General features: G+C 32.1%; 1 protein-coding gene across 1 annotated transcript; it reads right to left on the minus strand.

The window, feature by feature from the left end:
- Positions 1-2,473: 2,473 nt before the first annotated feature.
- On the minus strand, positions 2,474-25,463 carry LOC149795128 (M-phase inducer phosphatase 1-B-like). Its single transcript, XM_089963760.1, has 10 exons — positions 25,450-25,463; positions 21,267-21,297; positions 12,169-12,306; positions 10,815-10,895; positions 9,826-10,002; positions 8,418-8,573; positions 7,055-7,153; positions 5,665-5,804; positions 5,172-5,289; positions 2,474-2,611 (listed from the first exon to the last, which is right to left on the minus strand). The coding sequence occupies exons 1-10, from the start codon at positions 25,461-25,463 to the stop codon at positions 2,474-2,476; spliced, it is 1,092 nt and encodes a 363-aa protein (XP_089819886.1).
- Positions 25,464-26,322: the final 859 nt, after the last annotated feature.

The following is a 26,322-nucleotide window of genomic DNA, read 5'->3' on the forward strand; positions in this document are numbered from 1 at the left end:
TATATATATATATGTGATGTGATTTTTATTTTTAACGTAGCTTTAACAATTTTTCAGTCATATCGCTACGATGTCTGCAATGTGGCAGTTTATAGTGATGTCTAGCACTGGGGCATCATGCCGCAGACATGTAGCATGATGTCCCACCCAGTCACATTATCCTGACACCAGGCCGACCAGTCCTAACACTAACCAATTAATGCTGAACGCCAAGAGCGAGGCAGCGGTTAGTACCATTTTGTAAGTCTCTGGTATGACTCGGCCGGGGATCGAACCCACGACCTCCCGCATCCGAGGCGGACGCTCTAACCACTAGGCCACCGGAGCGGTAATATATATATATATATATATATATATGTGTGTGTGTGTGTGTGTGTGTGTGTGTGTGTGTGTGTGTGTGTGTGTGTGTGTAACAAATGTTCATATTAGTCTTGTCAACAATAAAAAATACCGAAACACCCGCATGAGTATTCCAAACATTTAATGACATCTCAGAAGCTTTCGTATTCCTACATTTACATGCATATACTTTCGATATCAATACTTTTTAAGTAAAATGATAATTAATGGCGACATTACGATGCTTTCAGATGCCTGTAAAATACTTAGGTTGTAATTGTTTTGTGTCATACTCGGTATCTTCTGGCAACTGTTTAAACCTCGTGTTAAATACAACCCATTTCAAACATACAGTATTTGAAAGTAACTTATAACTATATTAATAATAAATAATGACAGCAACATTGAAGAAAAGTATGTATTAATACAACTTGAGGCATCCTCATTCTGCAAATTTTATTATAAGAAGAAAAAAAAAACACAGGAAAAGAAAGTAATGACGGAGAAACGGAGATAAGAATACACCATATAAGTGGATGAGCACTCAAGCATTATACAATTATGTTTTGCATAATTATCAATATTATGTACACAAGCCGGCCTTAGGACGATTGGACCGATTCGGCCCAATCAGGCTCCTCGTTTACATAGGCCCACGCGCTAGTAATTTTATAAAATATATCTTTAGAGAGGAAGCCATATTAAAGCGATGCAAGAAAATTAAGTTCAATTTCATAAAAACTTGTTTAAAAGTTTATTTCCAAATGCCGTGCTCACAGAGGTCCCCGCTAACATGATCCCGTTTGCCAAGGCCGTTTCAGTATGTCCATACAGGGATACAGCTGAACTTGGAAACAAGCACTGCATTTTTACCGAGAGCAAACGCGCACCTAACTGAATCACTGTGCCAGCTGAACTATCGTCGCATATTGTGTCAACAGATCGGTCATGGTATAATGTGTGTGTCACATCAGGGTCTTCATGGTTGGAATTGGGGTGAGCCTTATACGTGAGCATAAACGGACATCAATAGTAGATGTATTTATTAGGCCGCCATTGTGTATTTATAAGGCCTTTATTATCATTGGTACCTTAATCATGTCTCAGTGACTTGATCTACACGACATCGCTTGATTAATAAAATGTACCAATTTGTGAACGAAAATATTTTTTTCAAGTCTTTATATTTAAGCACGGATCAGTGGAAATGATTAAGTCGGGGTCTAAACGGTCTTAGCTTTTATTACTTTTCCTTATTATAAACAAATTACCTCACATATTCATAAGTCTATTACGCCATACTTGAATCCAGGTTCAGCTTTATGAAAACAAGGATAGGTCCATAGTAAGAAAGAAAGAGAGAAAGAAAGAGTATTAGCAGAACACACGCATACATACACACACACACACACACACGCACACACACACACACACACATATATACATATATATATATATATATATATATATATATATATATATATATATATATATATATATATATATATATATATATATGGAGTAATTGAGAGCATCGCAATAACATTCGGCTAATAGATGAGTTCACAGCAGAAACTAAAAATAACAAAAAAATGAATCTGTAAAAATCATTTCGGTTGAGTAAAATATTAAAGTAAAAATTTATACAGGATCCGCTTGACTATCGTAAGAAGGCATCATAAGCTGCAAGACCTGCTCTCTCTCTCTCTCTCTCTATCTTTCTCTCTCTCTCAGTATTACACGCATGCGTACAAACACATTTTATTGGTACATATTTACAAAATTGCCAATAAATACATTATAAAGCACTTCTGTGTACAGGGACATACATACATACATACATACATACATACATACATACATACATACATACATGCATACATACATACATACATACATACATACATAGACCGTTAAGCAGATAGATAGATAGATAGATAGGCAGATTTATTGCCGGTGAAGAAACAAAATTGCGAGAAGAAAGAACAACTAACCGTCTGGTGAAAGATAGTCTAAAGATAGAAACACTGAGACTGTTACATATTGATATAATCGTCTAAATATTGCATCGATCCCTTCATAGCACTATTGTTTAACTAGATATAATAAATACAGCAAAGAAACATTGGCAGCTCTAAAATCTCAGAGCCAATCGGTTCGAACGACGTTTTTCTCCCGCCGTCCAAGATTTAGATTTTACCCGGAAGTGACGTAAATCTGTGGCATGGTCTTGGTGAAGCATTGGTTTGTATCCGCAGGGATCACATATATCCTGGAAAATAACAGTATCCTCTTTAAATTATGTTATTGATATATCAAAACATTGGAAAGATAATAATGTTTGAATGCGACAGAGCAGTACTCTATTGAACTTTTCTTTAATGTTACGTTTATAGTTAATACTACTTGCTTCGAACTATATTTACGTGTCAATTGAATTTCCCTTGAGTTAGTATTATTAAAGTCGAAAACAAAGCTCATTGGTATCCATTCTCGAATACATCAATACAGAAGCAAAGTGTGCGATAATTAAGGTATCTGCCAAATTAAATGCCAAAATAAGGAACAGAACTGTAACAAGTAAACAGAATGATCCATAGATTTGCTATTTACTTTACATTTAGTTAAATATAAAAATAACTTTCAATCATTCTCTTCCGTCTGATACATTTACTATGTATTTATAGTATGAAAAAGTACTATAAATAATGTAAATAAAAAGACCATTCAGATCTGCTAAAATATGAAATATTAGTTTCATCAAAACAGTGATCCATAAGATTTCCAATTACTTTATAATAAGCAAATATAGCGATACACAGAATTTTCATTTACTTTGTAATGAGCAATAATGATCCATAGGATTGCCATTCACCATGTAATAACCAAACAGTAATCCATGGTATTGCCATTCACTTTTTCAATTAGAAAATAGTGATCCATAGGACGTTAGAATTTGCAATAGTGATCCATAGGATTGCCATTTACTTTGTAAGAAGCAAACAGTGATCCACGGTATTGCCATTTACTCTGTAATTAGCAAATAGTGATCCATAGAACGTTAGAATTTGCAATAGTGATCCATAAGATTGCCATTTACTTTGTAAGAAGCAAACAGTGATCCACGGTATTGCCATTTACTCTGTAATTAGCAAATAGTGATCCATAGGATTGCCATTTACTTTGTAATAAGCAAAAAGAGCGATCAACAGAATCACTGTTTAATTTAATATGTACAACGTTCTATGATATAGCGCGATTGCCGACAAACTGTTATTTACTTGCCACAATGTCCGGATCAAATATGATATCCAACAAAATCGGTATTTTTTGCGAACCTTTCTCGAAACTGCTAGGGTTAGGGGGCTGGGAAACTCCATGGTGCTGTAATACCTACTGCTATCACTTTTCAATTGCGCATATTACATGCTTGGATATGGGGTCAGTGAAACTCCACAGAGCTACAACATGACTGTTTTCTTTTTAAACAAATTTAAGGGTAAAAATTATTTTAATCGCTCACCTCCGTTCCGATACTTTTAATATGCATTATGTGATGGAAAATACTATAAATAATTTAAAATAAAGACCGTTCAGATATGCTAATATATGGAATGTTAGTTTTATCAAAATACAAAGTTTACAATGAAATAATCTCTCAAGCCAAAATGAGTAACTATAGTTTGTAAAAGTATTTACCTATCTTCTAAATACCCTGCACGAACAGTTAGTAAATTGGACTGATTTACACAGTAAACGTAGGTCACATGTTTGGAATTTACAAAAATCTTAGGCGCACGTGTTTTTGTGACACCTGGCGCAGGGACGAAGACCATCAGTGCAGATTATTCTTGTAACGTATAAACCCAAATGTCTCCATCATGGCATATCCTATTTCAGTGTAATATTTTGTTTTTGTCTTTTTTTGACAAGCATTTTGTTTAACGCAAAACGCTTTTAAAATAGGGTCGGGCGATTTCCTTAATCTTTATCGAGGATATCCGGATTTAGACACGCTATCTGGTTGACATTTTTTTAATTGTATATGTTTCTTTTATTCTGAATCCTACTTATACATATATTGTATTGCCATTTTTCAGTCGATCATATTATGCAATAAAAGAAATGTTTCTAATTTGTAGCACTTTTACTTCTATTTTCTTAAAATTATTTTCCTTATGAATGGGTTTCGATTACAATATTCATAGCTATGACAATTTTGGAGTTATTTTGTTCATTAGAATGTGTCCATATTAATGGACTCCATATTAAATATTTTAGTTTACCTGTCCATATCAGTATTTCAATATTATAACGTCTTTACTAATCTTCAGATATAAAGCAATTTAAGTCTGTAAGGTATGTGGCGGTTATAACGTAGAAATGAGTATAAATATCATGTCTCCTTGGGGACAGTAACAGAGATGCGGATGAACATAATGCTGCCTTGCAGGCAGTGCCGGATTAAAGGCCTTTCAGGGCCCTAAACTCTGAAAATAATATGGTCCCCCCCCCCAACAAAATGTAAAACTTAACCACCACCCCCGAAAAAAAAACAAAAAAAAAAAAACAAACAAAACAACAATCATATTAGAAGCTAAAAAGGTGGGACAATACCAGTTTTGTCATCATTCCAAATCAAAATACTCGTTTGCGCAGATCGAAATAGTTATATTTTAGTTCATTCAATTTTATCATCAACAATTAGTTTTAATTTTTGTTGTTGCCCCTGTTGGGTTGGTGCCCTAAGCACGTGGTTGGTGTGCTTAATGGATAATCCGGTACTGCTTGTGGGGACAATCACTAACAAATGCATCTAAACACGATGTTACCTTGTGAGACTCATAAAAGATTTTATATCCTCCTTCCAGCAGGTAAACTTCAGGATAAGTCAGGCGTGGGTAGTCTCCCTTGTGCAGCTCCCGGTCTAGGTTTCTCAGGAAGCGGTACCTGTAAAAAGAAGAAAATGTAAAGATTTGTGAAAAATAAAATAAATAACGATATACATAAATACATGGAGTTTTTAATTTGCATGAATATTGCTTGGCAACTGGTTGTTGTCATTGAATGCTGATTTTCAGCCATTTAATTACAATAATAAGTCACATTACGAAGCATTTGATTTTATGTTACTACTTTTTTGAAGCAACTTTGTGGCTGGAAAATACAAATAATGAAGTAATTTCAAGATAACTTAATACCAATTACTCTTAATTTCTGTTCTTCTGACACGTTAGGAGATGATGTTAAGAAGCAGAGAAAGTACAAGTTAGGGATAGAGGACAGTGGAGGTAGGGTATGGGGTGTAGGTGGAGTCTAACTTACATTTTAGGACCTCTTTCCGATGAGAATTCACAGTGGAAAATAAGAATGTTTCTTTTGGAACTGTTGGAACTGAAACATGACATCGTGGGTTGAAGCAGTAGTTTCTGTACCTCTTCTTCCCTGTATATGTTGATGGCACCCTTGATGACGATAATAATAATAATAATAATAATAATAATAATAATAATAATAATAATAATAATAAAAGTATGATGAACAATTTAATAGTTAAGCTGAGTATGGTGCTGATTTACTCCAAACGAAAGCAAATCGTACCAGAGTAGTGACCAGATACCTAGAAAATACCTAAAACATTTTATGAGTGCAGAAATTTGACTATCTTTGGGATATGATCAATAATTGGTGAGATTTTCTCGAAGGTACTACTACTACTGCTACCACTACTAGAACTGCTTCTACTACTACTGCTACTACTACTGAAACACTAGGTTAAAAAACTCGTTTTGATGCCCACCCCGAAGCTGAGACCTATCTTAGGTAAGTCCCCAAGTGTAAGGTAGGACCCATGGGGCAGATGTCAGTTGGTTATGTGCGTTTGTCTGCCCAGAAAGTGATAGATTGACAATCTGGATTGCATCCAGTTATGTCAGATGTTACGTCCAGGAGCGTGCGGGTGAGAATAGAGACTGAAGTTGGAAATAAGGATGGACCCAGGAGAAAGTGTCCAGTTACATGTATGTATGAGTTTTTTTTATGTACAAAACTTGTATACATTATTAAAAGGTAGCGTTCTAAATAATTGCTTTGTTATGTTCCAAATGGGGATGAGGTATGATGGGGAGAGGATATTACAGGGCTCCCATGTTGGCATGCGCAGCCGCTTGGATCATTTTTTATAGTACGTAGGTTAAACAATTCCTACCCACAACCAACCACTTGTACGCACACCCTAGGGGAAATCAAGTTGTTGACACAATCTAAGCGTACATGAATATATATTGCCCCGTTCTTATGTCTTGCTTTGAAGTTGTTTGAGTAGTTCAAGAAAACTACGTATGTATACACGGAAGGGCTGTATCACAATATCCACGACGACATCAATCATGATGATAATGATGAAAGAATGGATGATACTTAGAATTCAAGAGCAACAGACGAAAGAAATATAAATATAGTATAAATAAAGTCATTTATTATTTATCGATTTTACAATGAATTCTTTCATCTACCAATCGAACTTGCATCTTTCTTTTCTTCTCCTGTGTAAAGATCAGATTTTTTCTCACTAACCTTTGTATCTAGTGAGCACAATTATGTTTTCTATTATATGTTTTATATTATGACACCTATTGTTCTTAATGAATTTCAGTTAATTAGTTTATTATTTTATCATTTACTTTCTTTATTTGATATACTTTCTTGAACTGACCTTAATATGTCCAGCTTCGTATTCATAAGGATATCGACAATCAATGATTGTACAGCTCTCCACTTGATCAGAGTAACTTCCCTTCAGAACATCAGCAACCTGCAATAAATGGGTAATCAGTAATTGTTATATTTAAAAGTATATCGGCAGTAAATAACTGTACAAGTCTCCACTTATATAATATCTTCCCTTCAGAACGTTTTCAACCTACAAGAATGGGTTGTCAGTTGGTAATTTTTATAAGGATATCGGCAGTCCAAGATTGTTCAGTTCTCCACCTGATCGGTATTTCTTCCATTTGGAACATTTGCAACCAACAACATTAGACTAGTTGGTCAATTATCAAAAGGTTTCCTCCAATGGAACATACCACTGGAACGTTTATGATAAGAAGATAAAAGCTTGGGTATTTGTACATGTATGAAAATGGGAGTTAAATGGGAGTTAAGAAATATGAAAATATAAAATACTTTTAACAGACAAAATTCTCAGCAACTGATATTAGATTAAGGCGTACTTGATTACAGCGAATCTGAACGAAAAAAAAAACAACAACTTTTTAATCCTATTTCAACTAAACTAAATGGACGCGTGAAACAGTAAGCCGCAGTTTCACTATATGGATTTCATAATTCGGCAAATCTTCACGTGCAGTCAAATCGATTCTCGCAACCTCGGAGCCACGCGAGAGTCTGATTGAGCGAGACCATAACATCTTATGACTCGCTAAATTGTCTGTGCAAATTCAGTTATAAACGAGGAATGTTCTTTTTTATTTTAGCGCTGTCTCTTAACTGAACATATTTTAAATTAAGAATGTGAGACACGACCTCATTTCTATCGTGCTCAGAGATAGCTAAAGGTAAGTGTGTTTTGTCTGTCCCGTTGTGGACGGGCCCATATTTTATGTCAACGAGGATTCGTTGAATCAAAAAACAACCAGTAGGTTTGATTGACATAGAGAATTACGAAATACTGTTTTATATAGAGAGTTACGAAATACTGTTTTACTGTGCATACACTTTTTTGGTTTTGCATTATTGTTATAATCACTTTATTTCATTACGATTTCAGGTCAGTTTATACGATAAATTTTAATAATCATGGGTTTAATTTTATTCGAGATAAAACCCTTCTTGGCAATCGCGAAAAGTAAAAGCTCACGTTATTACGAATCACGAGAATTGAGGATGAAGGTAACGAAGTATTTCAATAATTAATGAATATACGAGAAAATGTAAAGAAATGAAGAATCAAAATTGCATATATTGTTTTATACAATCGTTTGTTTCGTTTTGGTGTGTGTGTGTGTGTGTGTGTGTGTGTGTGCGATATTTTTGTTTTGTTTTATATTTATTTTTACCGTGTTTGGTGTCAACGACTTGAGGTCGCTATGTTTTCCCCAGACGGTTGGCAGACAGTAGGGTTTAGAGCCATCCGCTATGAACTCTGTCTCCCCACACAATTTGTCCATTGCATCAACTACGTCAGTCCTGGGACTATTTTCAGCCATATAAATCTGCAGAAAAAGAAATTAAATAGTTAAGGACACATGAGAACGCTTATCCACTGATATACCAGCCACCTCTACTCCTTACTTTTGAAATTCATCAAAACTCGAAAGGTGGTGACTTTTGTCTATTATTGCAGCAGTTACCAAAAAATAAACCTTCATGACGACCATTCTATTAGCAAATCCTTATAGTACTTAATGACAATGATACGTATCAACTTATGTATTAAAATCTTTATATTGGCACGTGACTGAACTTTAACGTAACTTCTACTTGAAGACTACGTGACGGGTATTGCAATGGTGTTTAGTTGTATCTTTATAAACTAACCATTTCGAAGAACGTTTCACAGCAAGTCGAATAGTTCGTTTAGTTCTGAGGCAATTGAAGTAAAGTGCCATGTCCAAGGACGCACCGCCCTAGGCTATTCGATGATAGGTTTCGAATCGGCACCGTTTTGGTCACGCGTATAGTAGAGTCTCACATGTTACGTCGTGCTGAAAGGGGCAGCGAACCTACTGAACATCCCCGAGTCTACATGAGAGTGTGTTTTAAGATATATAGATACTTTAAGTAGCAAATCTATATCAGATTTCGATAAAGATTCTTCCATTTAATGCTAGCATCATTTTAGCAGCTGCTGAAAAGTAGGACATCTGGTTAAACATATTTGTACTGTTTACGACGAATCTACGACTTACTATTGGGAGTGGCATCATCTATGGAGACAGACATTCACACACTTCGATACTGTTTTAATCTAAGATCTGTAGTTCCAAGAAGACTTGAAAAATACACTACCTGTTTGAAATATTAGTTATTTATTTCCATACGTTGGTGTGATCTTGACTACTATTGAATTAGCACATTCAAAACTCAAGTTCCCGATCCAACACTCTCTCTCTCTCTCTCTCTCTCTCTCTCTCTCTCTCTCTCTCTCTATATATATATATATATATATATATATATATATATATATATATATATATATATATATATATATATATATGTATGTATATGCACGGATGGATACCGTTCATGCCCCCTTTGCTCCGTAATCAGTTAAACAATTACAAGTGCATATGACAGAAAACTTCGAGGTTTAGACGTTTTGCTCCTGATTCAGAATCCGACAACAACTCCATACCTAAACAACAGCAATATCAAGGAGCAGATCACTCTTACCAGCCATTTAACTTTTGTTTGCGGTAAAATACATCTGGAGTACCTGTAAAATTACTTAGGCTTGGATCTTACCTGATTAAAATACTTGATATTTTGGGTAGTACATTTTTCATCACGAATGCGCTTGGCATCTGCTAAAATATCGTCAACGTTATCTTCGGCTTGACGTTTGGATGCTGACAAGGTTCTGTTGACATCAAAGGAGTAGTAGCGTTCAAGCTGTCTTCGAAACGGTCTTTTTATCTGCATCTGATCAATATATATATGAGATCAACTCATATTGTTTAAATATTGTAAAAAGCATGATAATCATGTCCTCTTTATGTCTGAAGATAACACAGTCTTAAATATCATCTCCATATCATATAATGTTTTACTTAGGTCTGAAGCGAGGTCTGGACAATACGCTATAGTCAAGACAGAAACAGAGCTGTTAATCTCACACCAGACTGGTAGTGACTTCCAAGAATACAAATTTACATCTTTAATATTTACCCTTTGTAATCTTACGAAATCATCGGGCCTTAGTTCATCATAAGAAATGCGTTCAACGACTATATTTTAGCAGTTTTAATTCCCTTACATGTTAAACGGCACCACATTTAAGAAAAGCCTTCATCTAATGCTAGGAATAATACGGCTGAGGTGACATTTTATTAATAAAAGCAAAACAGAATTGAAGTTGAGAATAAATATATTATATAATGTTCGCTATTGACACATAATTCAGTCGTCATTTACAAAAATAACTGGCGCTCTTATTTTAATATACTCTTGTGCTGCGTTTCTTTGCTAGAAGATACAAGCTATTGAAATCTTTAGATGGCTGCGGGGGAAAAAATCCGCGTAAATTTAAAAAAAAAGACATACCCCAAACAAATAAACTGGGGTGTAACTTCAGGAACTTAGAACAGAACATGCAATGACCGTTCACAAATACTGACTAATACACACACATTATTATTATAAGAAGACACAAAGTAGTGTTGGTATCTGACCCTAACTTTGGAGGTATGATTTTTTCTTTCTACATCGCATATCCAGCAATAATGGTTTCATACCTCTTCATGAAAAGAATCGTCAACGATGCTGTATTTATCTTCTCTTGCCTGAACTACCTTAGAACAGGAACTGGGCAGACCCTAGAAGAAAGTTTGCAGAAATAAATTTCTTTTAATCATTCAAATAGCAAAAGGTGAACAATGTTTATACACAAACGTATTTGCTTACATATGCGTTCGACTATTTCGGGCAACAAAACATCGACTAAATAGCTTCACTATGTGCATAATTTTAAGTTTGGAATTCTACAGATACAAGTAGCGTTTACTTAGAACAAGTCTGAGAAGTAACAAATTATTCAGTTCAACATTTTAATTGTAGTAACATATAACATTCACACATTAGACACGTATTGCTACTAATCGTAACGATAAAACGCATATCAAACGTAACCGTGTCACTTCAATTCAGTTTAAGCTTATTTCAGAATGGCTAAGTAGTTGAGAAATAAACTTAACCATTTTATTTTATATTAAATATAGTTGTGACAAGCATATTAGAATTAAAGAAAATTACAGTCTATATAATTTCTTTTGATATAAAAGATACAAAAAGTTTAGAGTTTCCCAGGGAATAAAGAAAGAAAAAAAAAAAACGTTCGTAAAGCGTGGCTTGTTTAGGTCATCTCTGTGATAAGTAAAACAGTTGTTTTCAGTGATGAAACAAACAAAAAAATCGTTCGTCTAATAGGGTGTGTTGGGAGAAGCATAACCAAACCGCATGTTTTGAAGCACATAACAGTAAACGAAGATATAGGCCATTATTTCACACTGAATTTCATTTCTTCAAATAGCCTTCCCTTCCGAAACCATTTATGAAAAACAAATAAACATTTTAAGCGTTCACTTTTTTCCACTGAAATTGCTAAAAGGGTCGACAAAAAAAATGGCTTTGAAGATAGTTACAAACAGTCCATAATATTGAATAATCATTCTATATTTTAACAACTGACATGATAAAAGCAAACATTTAATCGTAATTATGTTTTTTTTAAAATACCGTTAATTTAAAAAAAATTGATTTAAGAAGTTCACTCTTGCCACTCTTACATCCGGGACAACAATAAGATTAATACATTTGTTTTACAAAGTGCATGACAATGTGTTTCGTACAGGTAATAACTGAACTCATCATACACACTGGGATGACAAAAAGAAGATAGGGTGGAAATATCCATGTGTCAGCTCTAATGTATGCAATTAGCGAAAATGATAAATGAAAACGATAAAATCATCAGTCAGTAAGGTCTATGAGGAGGAGGGACCGACGAAACGCAAAGGAACATAAATCCACTACCACTGGTAATACGAGACTGAAATGTAAATGGATTTATCCAGTATATTATCTTCTTACTTTGATGAAGATATTGGTCGACTTTTCTAGATACGTTATGCAGTTATCTCCTTTACCCTCGGGTGTCAAGAGAGATTTCAGTAATTCATCATTAGAAATGCAAAGGGACTTGTCAAGAGTAGAACTCGTACTTGGTACCTGTGAATAATAATAATAATAATAATAATAATAATAATAATAATAATACCAACAAATAAGGACTGGAATTGGAAGAGAACAATATCGAGAAGGTTGTGTCATGCTTTCGTCTCAGCAACGCAAGGTTCAGTTGTTTCGGTTAAAATTGATTTGTATATGTCGAGATTTGATAATCAAGAAATGTGATATGTAAACGTTTCATTATACAATAAACGTTAGTCATTAAACAATATCTGATTCCGTCATATTTTACGGTAATAAAATTTAAGTATTTACAGTTTTACATGAACACTATTATCACAATACAGTTGTCAAGAATATCATAACAATGCAGTTGTTAAAGCTATCATCACGAAACAGTTAAAATCATCATCATAATACAGTTGTTAAGAATATCAACATAGTACAGTTGTCAAGAACACCGTTAAAATACAGTTGTCAAGACTATAATTACAATACAGTTGCAAGACTATCATAACAATACAATTGTCAAGATTATCTTCACAAAACAGTAATTAAGAAAATCGTCACGATAAAGTTCCAGGACTATCACCGCAATAAAATTGTCACAACTATCATCAAAATACATTTGGCAAAACTATTAACAAAATATAGTCGTGAAGACTATCTTCTCAATACAGTTGTCAAGGCTATCATCACATCACAGTTGTTAAGACTATCGTCACAATACACTTGTTACGACTATCATCACGGTACTGTTGTTATGCTTTATCTTTTGATGACGATATTGTAATAACATAATTACAATATAAACAATTGTGCAGTTTGATATAGTAAAGTATAATTAGCCAGTAAATACTGATCTAGTTTTATTTTCTTATTTCATGGGAAATAACACTAGTAATATTGGTTAAGAGAACTAATGTCAACATTTCAATCTGACGCCAGCGCAATTGCCTAACCAGACAACATTTTACCCCACCGTAAAAACATCGTAAACAGCGGTCGCATCCCAAGCTTGTGGTCCTTTGAAAATATGTTTTCATCATAGGTTTATAATTCTTTCACTTGTTTTATCAAGTGTAGGAGGCTTTATTGGTTTCAACCTTGACATGCCTTCGACTAAGCACTATACATGGTTCTTGCCACCATGTACCCTTCGATTGTCGACAGTCGTTGACTGTTTTGGATTATGGAAGACCAAGAGTCGATGGTAATATGTCATTCGTCCATTGTGCTTACAAATAAATGATTGTTACAAAATGTCGCATAGAAAAGTTGGAATTACTTATTTTGTCAAACGAAATACGGTACGGTCTGGTCTGGAAAAAATTGTTGTCCTTATTTCACCAACTGCTTAGATGGTGAACTTTCGACTAATTCAGGCTGGATTGTTTTGTGCACATGGGGGGCAGTCATTTTGGCTAGATGTGTGTTTAGATCACGTACAATTTCCAGATGCACATTATCCAAAAATAGAAGTACAATATTCAAAGTGAAATTCCGCCACAGTACAAGAAAGTAGAACAGAGGTATTCCAACATTCTCTCCACTGCTCATGTTGCAAATACAAACAGCTTCACGTTTCACCTGTCACTCTTTCAGAAGTTTGTAATATGTGTAGAGCGCTCCCTTATAGTAAAAAAAAAGAACTGTTTCTGAAGGCGGGGCATGGAAAATTACCATGGTCGCAACCAATCAATGACGAGAATACTGCGCAAGGGTCTCACTGACGTATTTGCACCAATCAAATTCGCAGAAAGTTATATGTAAACATGCAGACCATTGGAGAAAGAGAAATTGGAAATTGCATGAAAAAGTGCACATACGTTATAATTAATCATAACGTCACAAATGTGTCACAACGTAAAAAAGCATAAGCGTAATTTCTGAAGTATCTGGATGTATTTCTGTGACATTTTACTACACTATTAGTTCCAAGGTCAGTCATGATTCATTCGTCTGGTCTGCTCCTATTTTCCCGACACAAGACAAATGAAGAAGGTATATGTAGAAAAATCCGAGTCAATTATAATGACTAAGAAAATCTAACAGGTCAGTTAAAAACTGTTTGGTAGCATTTTCATGAACAAAAATTGTTTAATTATTTAGTGTTCACGTCACTAAAAATGGAATGTGACTCTCATATTCATTTCATTCATAAGTATAAAATGACTCATCCAAAATTAGAATAAAACCAAAACAAAACTTAATCAACTGATTCTTTATCTTATCTAGTGACAAATCTTTGTAATTAAAGAATAAAACTTATTTTGACTTAAATTCCATCCACACACTCTGAATGAAAACTGTTGAATGTAATTAAAAGCAACAAGTAAGGATCCTTAGGTATGATGCTATGTTTTCCAGTATCAAAGCAAACAAATATCCACTCCTACATCAATAGCTGTGTTACATTAACATTGTATGTATATTCGGGATGAAATAAAGCGTTAACGGGTATTGTAAAAAAAATATGTAATAATTCAACTTAGGAAGTTACAGCTATGTAATAATGTTATACATTGTACAGCGTACCTTGCAAGTTTCTAGTTTTGTTATACAGCTCACTTGTGGAAGTCCAAGATCAGTTTTAAGTACGTTATGTTTTAAGTACGTTATGATTAAATATGTTATGATTTAAGTACGTTATTTTTAAGTACATTATGATTAAATACGTTATGATTTAAGTACGTTATGATTAAGTACGTTATGATTAAGTACGTTATAATTAAGTACGTTGTGATTAAGTACGTTGTGATTAAGTACGTTATTTTTAAGCATTTTATGATTAAGTACGTTATGATTAAGTACGTTGTGATTAAGTACGTTATATTAAGTACGTTATGATTAAGTACATTATTTTTAAGTACGTTATGATTAAGTACGTTATTTTTAATTACGTTATGATTAAGTACGTTATGATTAAGAACGTCATTTTAAGTACGTTATGATTAAGTACGTTTTAATTAAGTACGTTGTGATTAAGTACGTTATGATTAAGTACGTTATTTTTAAGTACGTTATGATTAAGTACGTTATGATTAAGTATGTTGTGATTAAGCACGTTATGATTAAGTACGTTATGATTTAAGTACGTTGTGATTAATTACGTTGTGATTAAGTACGTTATGATTAAGTACGTTATGATTTAAGTACGTTATGATTTAAGTACGTTATGATCAAGTACGTTATGATTTAAGTACGTTATGATTAAGTACGTCATGATTAAGTACGTTATGATTTAAGTACGTTTTGATTACGTACGTTATGATTAAGTACGTTATTATCAAGTACATTATGATTAAGTGCGTTATGATTTGAGTACGTTATTATCAAGTACATTATGATTAAGTTCGTTATTTTTAAGTATTTTATGATTAAGCACGTTATGATTAAGTACGTTGTGATTAAGTACGTTGTGATTTAAGTACGTTGTGATTAAGTACGTTATGATTAAGTACGTTATGATTAAGTACGTTATGATTAAGTATGTTGCGATTAAGTACGTTATGATTAAGTACGTTATGATTTAAGTACGTTATGATTTAAGTACGTTATGATTAAGTACGTTATGATTAAGTACGTTATTATCAAGTACATTATGATTAAGTACGTTATGATTTAAGTACGTTGTTATCAAGTACATTATGATAAGGTTCGTTATTTTTAAGTATTTTATGATTAAGTACGTCATGATTAAGTACGTTGTGATTAAGAACGTTATGACCAAGTACGTTATGATTAAGTACGTTATGATCAAGTACGTTATGATTTAAGTACGTTATGATTTAAGTACGTAATGATTAGGTACTTTATGATTTAAGTATTTTTTGATTACGCACGTTATGATTAAGTACGTTATTATCAAGTATATCATGATTAAGTACGTTATGATTAGGTACGTTATGATTAAGTACGTTGTGATTTAGTACGTTATGATCAAGTACGTTATGATTTAAGTACGTTATTATTAAGTACGTTATGATTTAGTTACTTTATAATTAAGTACGTTATGGTTTAAATATGTTATCATTAAGTACGTTATGATTTAAGTATGTCATTATTAAGTACGTTATGATTTAAGTACGTTATTATTAAGTACGTTATGATTGAAGTACGTTATTATTAAGTACGTTATGACTAAGTACGTTCTGATTAAGTACGTTATATTAAGTACGTTATGATTAAGTACGTTATTTTTAAGTACGTTATGATTAAGTACGTTATGATTAAGTACGTTATGATTAGGTACGTTATGATTAAGTACGTTGTGATTAAGTACGTTCTGATCAAGTACGTTATGATTTAAGTACGCTATTATTAAGTACGTTATGATTTAGGTACTTTATATTAAGTACCTTATGATTTAAATACGTTATGATTAAGTACGTTATGATTTAAGTACGTTATGATTAAGTACGTTATGATTAAGTAGGTTTTGATTTAAGTATGTTTTGATTACGTACGTTATGATTAAGTACGTTATTATCAAGTACATTATGATTAAGTTCGTTATTTTTAAGTACGTTATAATTAAGTACGTTATGATTAAGTACGTTATGATCAATTACGTTATGATTTAAGTACGTTATGATTTAAGTACGTTATGATTAAGTACGTTATGATTTAAGTATTTTTTGATTACGCACGTTATGATTAAGTACGTTATTATCAAGTACATTATGATTAAGTACGTTATGATTAAGTACGTTATTTTTAAGTACGTTATGATTAGGTACGTTATGATTAAGTACGTTATGATTAGGTACGTTATGATTAAGTACGTTGTGATTAAGTACGTTATGATCAAGTACGTTATGATTTAAGTACGTTATTATTAAGTACGTTATGATTTAGGTACTTTATGTTTAAGTACGTTATGATTTAAATACGTTATGATTAAGTACGTTATGATTTAAGTACGTTATAATTAAGTACGTTATGATTTAAGTACGTTATGATTAAGTACGTTATGTTTTAAGTGTGTTATTATTAAGTACGTTATGACGAAGTACATTATGATTAAGTTCGTTATTTTTAAGCACGTTATGATTAAGTACGTTATGATTAAGTACGTTATGGTTAAGTACGTTATGATTAGGTACGTTATGATTAGGTACGTTATGATTAAGTACGTTATAATTAAGTACGTTGTGATTAAGTACGTTGTGATTAAGTACGTTATTTTTAAGCATTTTATGATTAAGTACGTTATGATTAAGTACGTTGTGATTAAGTACGTTATATTAAGTACGTCATGATTAAGTACATTATTTTTAAGTACGTTATGATTAAGTACGTTATTTTTAATTACGTTATGATTAAGTACGTTATGATTAAGTACGTCATTTTAAGTACGTTATGATTAAGTACGTTATAATTAAGTACGTTGTGATTAAGTACGTTATGATTAAGTACGTTATGATTAAGTACGTTATTTTTAAGTACGTTATGATTAAGTACGTCATGATTAAGTATGTTGTGATTAAGTACGTTATGATTAAGTACGTTATGATTTAAGTACGTTGTGATTAATTACGTTGTGATTAAGTACGTTATGATTAAGTACGTTATGATTTAAGTACGTTATGATTTAAGTACGTTATGATCAAGTACGTTATGATTTAAGTACATTATGATTAAGTACGTCATGATTAAGTACGTTATGATTTAAGTACGTTTTGATTACGTACGTTATGATTAAGTACGTTATTATCAAGTACATTATGATTAAGTGCGTTATGATTTGAGTACGTTATTATCAAGTACATTATGATTAAGTTCGTTATTTTTAAGTATTTTATGATTAAGCACGTTATGATTAAGTACGTTGTGATTAAGTACGTTGTGATTTAAGTACGTTGTGATTAAGTACGTTATGATTAAGTACGTTATGATTAAGTACGTTATTTTTAAGTACGTTATGATTAAGTACGTTATGATTAAGTATGTTGCGATTAAGTACGTTATGATCAAGTACGTTATGATTTAAGTACGTTATGATTAAGTACGTTATGATTAAGTACGTTATTATCAAGTACATTATGATTAAGTACGTTATGATTTAAGTACGTTGTTATCAAGTACATTATGATAAGGTTCGTTATTTTTAAGTATTTTATGATTAAGTACGTCATGATTAAGTACGTTGTGATTAAGAACGTTATGACCAAGTACGTTATGATTAAGCACGTTATGATCAAGTACGTTATGATTTAAGTACGTTATGATTTAAGTACGTAATGATTAGGTACTTTATGATTTAAGTATTTTTTGATTACGCACGTTATGATTAAGTACGTTATTATCAAGTATATTATGATTAAGTACGTTATGATTAGGTACGTTATGATTAAGTACGTTGTGATTTAGTACGTTATGATCAAGTACGTTATGATTTAAGTACGTTATTATTAAGTACGTTATGATTTAGTTACTTTATAATTAAGTACGTTATGGTTTAAATATGTTATCATTAAGTACGTTATGATTTAAGTATGTTATTATTAAGTACGTTATGATTTAAGTACGTTATTATTAAGTACGTTATGATTGAAGTACGTTATTATTAAGTACGTTATGACTAAGTACGTTCTGATTAAGTACGTTATATTAAGTACGTTATGATTAAGTACGTTATTTTTAAGTACGTTATGATTAAGTACGTTATGATTAAGTACGTTATGATTAGGTACGTTATGATTAAGTACGTTGTGATTAAGTACGTTCTGATCAAGTACGTTATGATTTAAGTACGCTATTATTAAGTACGTTATAATTTAGGTACTTTATATTAAGTACCTTATGATTTAAATACGTTATGATTAAGTACGTTATGATTTAAGTACGTTATGATTAAGTACGTTATGATTAAGTACGTTATGATTTAAGTATGTTTTGATTACGTACGTTATGATTAAGTACGTTATTATCAAGTACATTATGATTAAGTTCGTTATTTTTAAGTACGTTATAATTAAGTACGTTATGATTAAGTACGTTATGATCAATTACGTTATGATTTAAGTACGTTATGATTTAAGTACGTTATGATTAAGTACGTTATGATTTAAGTATTTTTTGATTACGCACGTTATGATTAAGTACGTTATGATTAAGTACGTTATTTTTAAGTACGTTATGATTAGGTACGTTATGATTAAGTACGTTATGATTAGGTACGTTATGATTAAGTACGTTGTGATTAAGTACGTTATGATCAAGTACGTTATGATTTAAGTACGTTATTATTAAGTACGTTATGATTTAGGTACTTTATGTTTAAGTACGTTATGATTTAAATACGTTATGATTAAGTACGTTATGATTTAAGTACGTTATAATTAAGTACGTTATGATTTAAGTACGTTATGATTAAGTACGTTATGTTTTAAGTGCGTTATTATTAAGTACGTTATGACGAAGTACATTATGATTAAGTTCGTTATTTTTAAGCACGTTATGATTAAGTACGTTATGATTAAGTACGTTATGGTTAAGTACGTTATGATTAGGTACGTTATGATTAGGTACGTTATGATTAGGTACGTTATGATTAAGTACGTTGTGATTAAGTACGTTATGATCAAGTACGTTATGATTTAAGTACGCTATTATTTAGTACGTTATGATTTAGGTACTTTATGATTAAGTACGTTATGATTTAAATACGTTATGATTAAGTACGTTATGATTTAAGTACGTTATGATTTAAGTACGTTATGATTAAGTACGTTATGATTTAAGTACGTTATTATCAATTACCTTATGATTAAGTTCGTTATTTTTAAGTACGTTATGATTAAGTACGTTATGATTAAGTACGTTATGATTTAAGTACGTTATTATCAATTACCTTATGATTAAGTTCGTTATTTTAAGTACGTTATGAATTAAGTACGTTATGATTTAAGTACGTTATGATTTAAGTACGTTATGATTTAAGTACGTTATGATTAAGTACGTTATGATTTAAGTACGTTATGATTAAGTACGTTATGATTTAAGTACGTTATTATCAATTACCTTATGATTAAGTTCGTTATTTTTAAGTACGTTATGATTAAGTGCGTTATAATTAAGTTCGTTGTGATTAAGTACGTTATGATGAAGTACGTTATAATTTACGTACGTTATTATTTAGGTACATTATGATTTAGGTGCGTTATAATTAAGTACGTTATGATTTAAATACGTTATGATTAAGCACAATATAATTAAGTACGTTATTATTAAGCACGTTATGATTAAGTACATTATGATTAAGTACATTATGATTAAGTACGTTATGATTTAAGTACGTTATGATTAAGAACGTTTTAATTAAGTACGTTATTATTAAGTACGATATGATTAAGTACGCTATGATTAAGTACGTTATGATTAAGTACGTTATGATTACGTACGTTATGATTTAAGTAGGCTTTTATGAAATACGTTATGATTTAAGTACATTATGAGTAATTACGTTATGATTAAGTTCGTTATGATTTAAGTACGTTATGATTAAGTAAGTTATGATTAAGTACGTTATTATCAATAATCGATAACATTGCATAGCATCAGATCGGAATATATGTATAAAATAGTATATATAATAAAGGACATGTATCAAATCAAAATATTTATTTTAATTGAAGATATACATTTGGGAAATTATTATAAAAGCCTAGGAGTTACGGTAATTACCTATAACCATGTACATTTCCTGTAAAGGGTTTTTTACAAAAAAATTGCAAAGTTTTATTTTAATTACTACCTATATCAAATCGAAAAAAGATGTCGAGTTTTTGACGTTGTCCAACTTTGGCCAATATAGTAACTACTTTCCTAGAAGAAAAGATAACATCTAAACCTCGAGTTTTGTTTGAATTATACTACTTTACTAAACAAAGGCGCCCGTATCAAACATTATCATTCTTACTTACTTCACATTGAAATGTATAATCATAATAAATCTGTGCTACAAGTTAAAACAAAAATGGCCTTCTACTTACCGGGAAATCTTCTTCCTGAAACAAACGGAATCTGAAAAACAAATAAACAAACAATTAAACGGAATGCTCCTAAAACATTTTGGAAAATTAGAAAATCCTTTCAAAAGAGATAAGTCCTTCAAATTATATCCCACCACTTATATATACAAGAAATACTGCTTCGGTTTGCATCTATGTGGACAAAGAAAGGCAAAGTTATTAAATAATTATATTACCTCCGTTTCAACTATTGATGATAGCAATGTTCCTCCCCCTATTTTCCAAAAAGAAGCTTTGATTCCCTAAACAAATTACTATTACTGAGAAAGAAATTAAAGATATTATTAATTCATTTATGTCAATATCGTCACTGGGCCTGATGTCACAAATCTTAGAATAATCAAAGGTGTCAGTGAAGCAACAGCAGCATCACTATCAAAGCTTATCAATCGATCACTGAAGGAAAATAAATTTCTGGATAAATGGAAACTTGAGCGCATTCTTTCCATTCCTGAAAAAGATTTTCCACACGAGGTTGCCAAATATAAACAAATCTCTCTACTTAGATGTGTTGCGAAGGACGTTGAAGGATGCATTTTTATATCAGTATATAATAACTTTCATAAAAACCGTCTTTTTATATGAATCAATCAGGGCTAATTCCTGTACACTCATCTGTTATTCAACCTATTGAAATATATCATTATATATGAAGTTCAATCTCAAATTTCTTGTATTGTGATCGATCAAAAGCGTTTGATCGGATCTGGCACACAGGCTTATTATTCAAAATGAACGAGTACAATGTTTCAGATAAACTTATTTGAAGGTCAATTAAGTAATAGAAAACAAACTGTTCTTTTGTGCGATACTTATTTACGGGATATTACAGGTGTGACACAAGGAAAATTGCTTGGGCCACTCTTGTTTTTAATTTAAGTAAACAATATTGTCGATTATGAGGTCTATCGCTGGGCTTTTTACAGATAACTCTTCTATGCTTTATTTGTCTCTTAGTGGGCTGAAATAGAGCTTGTCTTGACTAATTATCTAATAAAACTGCATACTTGATCCAAGCATTGGCTCTTAAAATTTAATATAGAATACACACACACCTCAAAAAAGAAAAAAAAAAAGACCTAAAACAGTGCCTACGTTTTTCATCAACAAAAACTTAACAACTAATCGATAGTAAATATGTGGATTCTCAACCATCTAGGAGTAATACTTCCATGTAATACCATATGGACTTGTCACCTTGATATCATTTTAAAACCAGTATCGTCTTGAAATAGCCACTCTACTGAAACTGAAATACTCACTTAGCAGGAAAACTGTATCGAAGTTGTATATAATTTATATCAGGGCTACCTTTGAATATTGCCAGTGTAGTCTAGGACGGATGCTCGTTGATCGATTCCGAAAATAATTGGAAAAAATACAGCTTGAAGCGGCAAATATAGTTACAGGGCTTTGAAAATACGCTAATAAGCAATCTCCATTTTGAAACAGGGCGGGAAAGTATGTAATGTAGAAGATAAAGACAAAAGTTATCAACGCTCTACAATATTAAAACGAGCCAAATTCCAGATTATCTCATTAAATCACTACCTTCTCATGTGTCCCATTAAACAAATTATAATTTTCGATGCTCAAATAACATGGTTATTTGGAATTTCAGGCTAAATTCTACCGAATCCTCTTTAATATCCTCAACAAAATCTTTGTGGAACAATCTCGAATAGTATAGGATACACGATGAATTTACAATGCTTTGAAAATGTGTTTATGGCCAAATATCGTATCTAGCAAAATGACAAATTATATTAATTGAACCCTTGACATTATCAACATTAGATTATAAAAGAATTTATGTTCATAAAAAGTTGATCTTTACCGTCTTCAACTTGAAAACACCTCTTGTTTTTTGTTCCTACTGTGGGATAGAAACCACCATGTAATTCTTCATGTTCTGTCCCAAGTACTGTACATAACGAACCGAGTTGATGGGATAATTATTTTCAATGTCATATGCAACTATTAGCTTAGATTTACTGATTTAGTGAAAGGGCGATGCAAATGAAAAATATCAAATTTTACATCATGTATGCAAATATATAAATGCTACGATGGACGATTTCAATAACTTACTCAAATCGTGTTTAATGTCCTTCTCTGTGTGTCTGTCTGTCTGTCTCTCCAAACATTTTCAATAAAAATTATGTTGTCATGTTTGAATATGTAGTAACTCTTGTGCCATGCAGACAGATGACTAATTTAAATTGTTAGAACTTGTACCCGGTCCCATTGTATCATACTGTGACAATAAAATAAGTTTAACCAAACAAAAAGCAAAACACAAAAATAAAAAATCTCGGGGACAAAACATATAACACATTTTGAAAGGAGAAATACATTTTTTCGTGAAAAATTGATAGATGAATAGATTTTAACATATATCTAAATAAATGGAGTCTTACACCTGGATTTTATGTTGTTACACAAATCTGGTTTAAGAAATTTATTGCACACTCATTTAATCTTACACGGTGATCTAGCATTCGATACAAGGTCCTATCAGTATTTCCGTATTTTAAAACTGATGGAAGCTACTTTGACGTCTTCTTTCGCGTCCGCCCTTCGATATGTTTAGAAACAGTGCATAGAACATTGCATACCCCATTAAGTTTTGAAATTCATGCATGCTATAAAGCTAAAAAAGAGTAAGAAAGCGTAAGAGAATGGACAAGCAATAACCGCACTCGTATTCATCTTCATTTTAGTTTACTTTAATTGTGTATTGAATCCAGATTATAGGTAAAAATTTTCAAACAATTCTATTTAGAAAAACTAAGTGTAAAAGAGGAAAGACGATGTTACTAGAGGTAGCTATGAATTAGCATCGAATGGACAATATAATAATAGTCATGGAAAGAGCCTAGCGACAAAACATGATAGTCATTCGAAGAACCCAGCGACGTAGCAAGATAGTCATCCAAATAATCCAGAAGCAATGGCTGTTTATGCTGTTTCTGTTTCTGCTGCTGGTGATGGATTTGCTTAGAGAATTACCAGTAAATGATGGATACTGTTAGATAATTCCAAATACAAACTAAGCCTCGTTTTTTTCACTCTTGTACCATGAAAGAAGAGCCGACACATGATACAGTGATATATTGATGACTGCAACGAGGAGTATATCTATGCTTTTGTTTTGAAACTGGCATGATATCATGAAAGCTGCTACTAATGGCGAGGTAATAACGGCGACGATGATGACGATAACGACGATGATGATGATGATGAGGTGGTATTATCAGTGGCAGTTATGTTGATTGAAAAATGATAATGGTGCTGGTGGTTACGATACCTGTGGTAGTAGAGTTGGTAATGATTTAATAATAATAATAATGATAATAATAATAATCATAATAACATACCTTGACATTCTTTCCTGGCTGTATATATTTTTACCTACCAAAAAATAGTTTCATTAATTGTTTTGAAAATTCAATCCGAAATCGCAATTCGTAAATGTTGCTTGTCAGGATTCCTTGTGCTGAATTGTTCCTTACTTCCTCACGAATGCTCACCGTCTCATTCTGGTAGTTCCTTATATTGAACTGTCAGGGCCGGAGTGTTTATTTAGCTATGACCTCAAGAGTGGGTCTTTAATTCCGTCAGGAACATTAAGAATATGAGAAACAGATGTCAAGTAGGCCGTACAAGGGGGACAGTAGGCCATATTATTAGCTGATTAAGTACCATGGGACTAGGGCAAAGAGTAAACAGGAACTTGTCAGGTATGGGAAATAAATGTGATAACTATTAAACAATAGCTCAGTAAGGTGATTGATACCCCCATGATCACACAGACACACAGACAAACGCACAAACACTATCAATCAGTCTTTGTGTCTGTCGGTTTATCTGTCTTATATATATATATATATATATATATATATATATATATATATATATATATATATATATATATATATATTTGTAAGTATGTATATATGTATTAGTGTGTGTATGTGTGTGTGTGTGTGTGTGTGAGACTCTCGTCATGGCCAAATTTCGTGGGGGAACATTTTATTATGTTGGTACATACATGTTATATAATTGACTGTCATGGGGAGCGAATGCAAACTAATGGACCTAACAGTGACTATAAAAAAAATGCATTGTTTCAATGACTTACCTCTTTCTTGCCATTTCGGATGTATAATCGTTTTTCAGAAATTGGACCTAAACCTGAAACAATATTTTTTTTAGAGAAACTTAGTATATTACCCGACAAAAGAATGACACAGCAAACTGAATGGACTTACATTAATCCCTATACCTGTCACTCATTGTTTCTGATCATAATCCCATTACCTGTCAATCATTGTTTCTGATTATAATCTCATTACCTGACAAGCTTTGTTTTTGATTAAGAGCTGATATATAGAAAGTACTTGTCAGGTTTATTTATTACTCCATAATACTCACGGGTCTCTCTAATTACATTGTACTGTTTGTTTCTTTATTTGACTCTTAGCAAATCCTGCATTTGTTTCTCGCTAAAACCGAGAAAAACGATATCCTAAGAATGCTAGTGTTGAGTGGACAAATCCATTTTCATGTTGTCATCCTCGTTAACTTTTAGTGTCTCAACGACATTCTGTTTTTGAGATGGTGACATGACGTTTTGTTAATGGATTTATGTTAAATTGAAAAATACAAAAAAATATTTTCTTGTTAAATTTAAACTATTCATTCGTTTCTTAAATGAAAAACAAAATGTGTTTACCAAGCGTCTCTTTATATCACCGAAGTGTTATAAAGATAGAAAGGTTCCTTGCTTGTATGGAATGAATAACGAAAGCTTATGACATCGTTACGGCATGCAACAGAGAACTCAATAAGGACAAACTTTGCCAATGGTGACGGAAATAGGTACCCAGAAATTTTAGCCTGTCTTTATGGATATTAGAAAAATTCGCTTTTAGCAGCCATCAAAGTACGAAGGAGTCCCCAAATTTATTAGATACATACAGGATACGTGTGTATAGAGAAGCATATATTTATA

Source organism: Sinohyriopsis cumingii, chromosome 7 (genome assembly GCF_028554795.1).
Source record: "Sinohyriopsis cumingii isolate HCF-2022 chromosome 7, ASM2855479v2, whole genome shotgun sequence".
Classification (NCBI taxonomy): Eukaryota; Metazoa; Mollusca; class Bivalvia; order Unionida; family Unionidae; genus Sinohyriopsis; species Sinohyriopsis cumingii.

Excerpts from the sequence above, each read along its gene's own strand:
- LOC149795128 (XM_089963760.1), bottom strand. Across the intron at positions 10,003-10,814 it reads ACGATTCTTTTCATGAAGAG|ATGCAGATAAAAAGACCGTT; the intron begins GTATGAAACCAT and ends TATATTGATCAG. Across the intron at positions 7,154-8,417 it reads AGTCGTTGACACCAAACACG|GTTGCTGATGTTCTGAAGGG; the intron begins GTAAAAATAAAT and ends CATTTATTGCAG.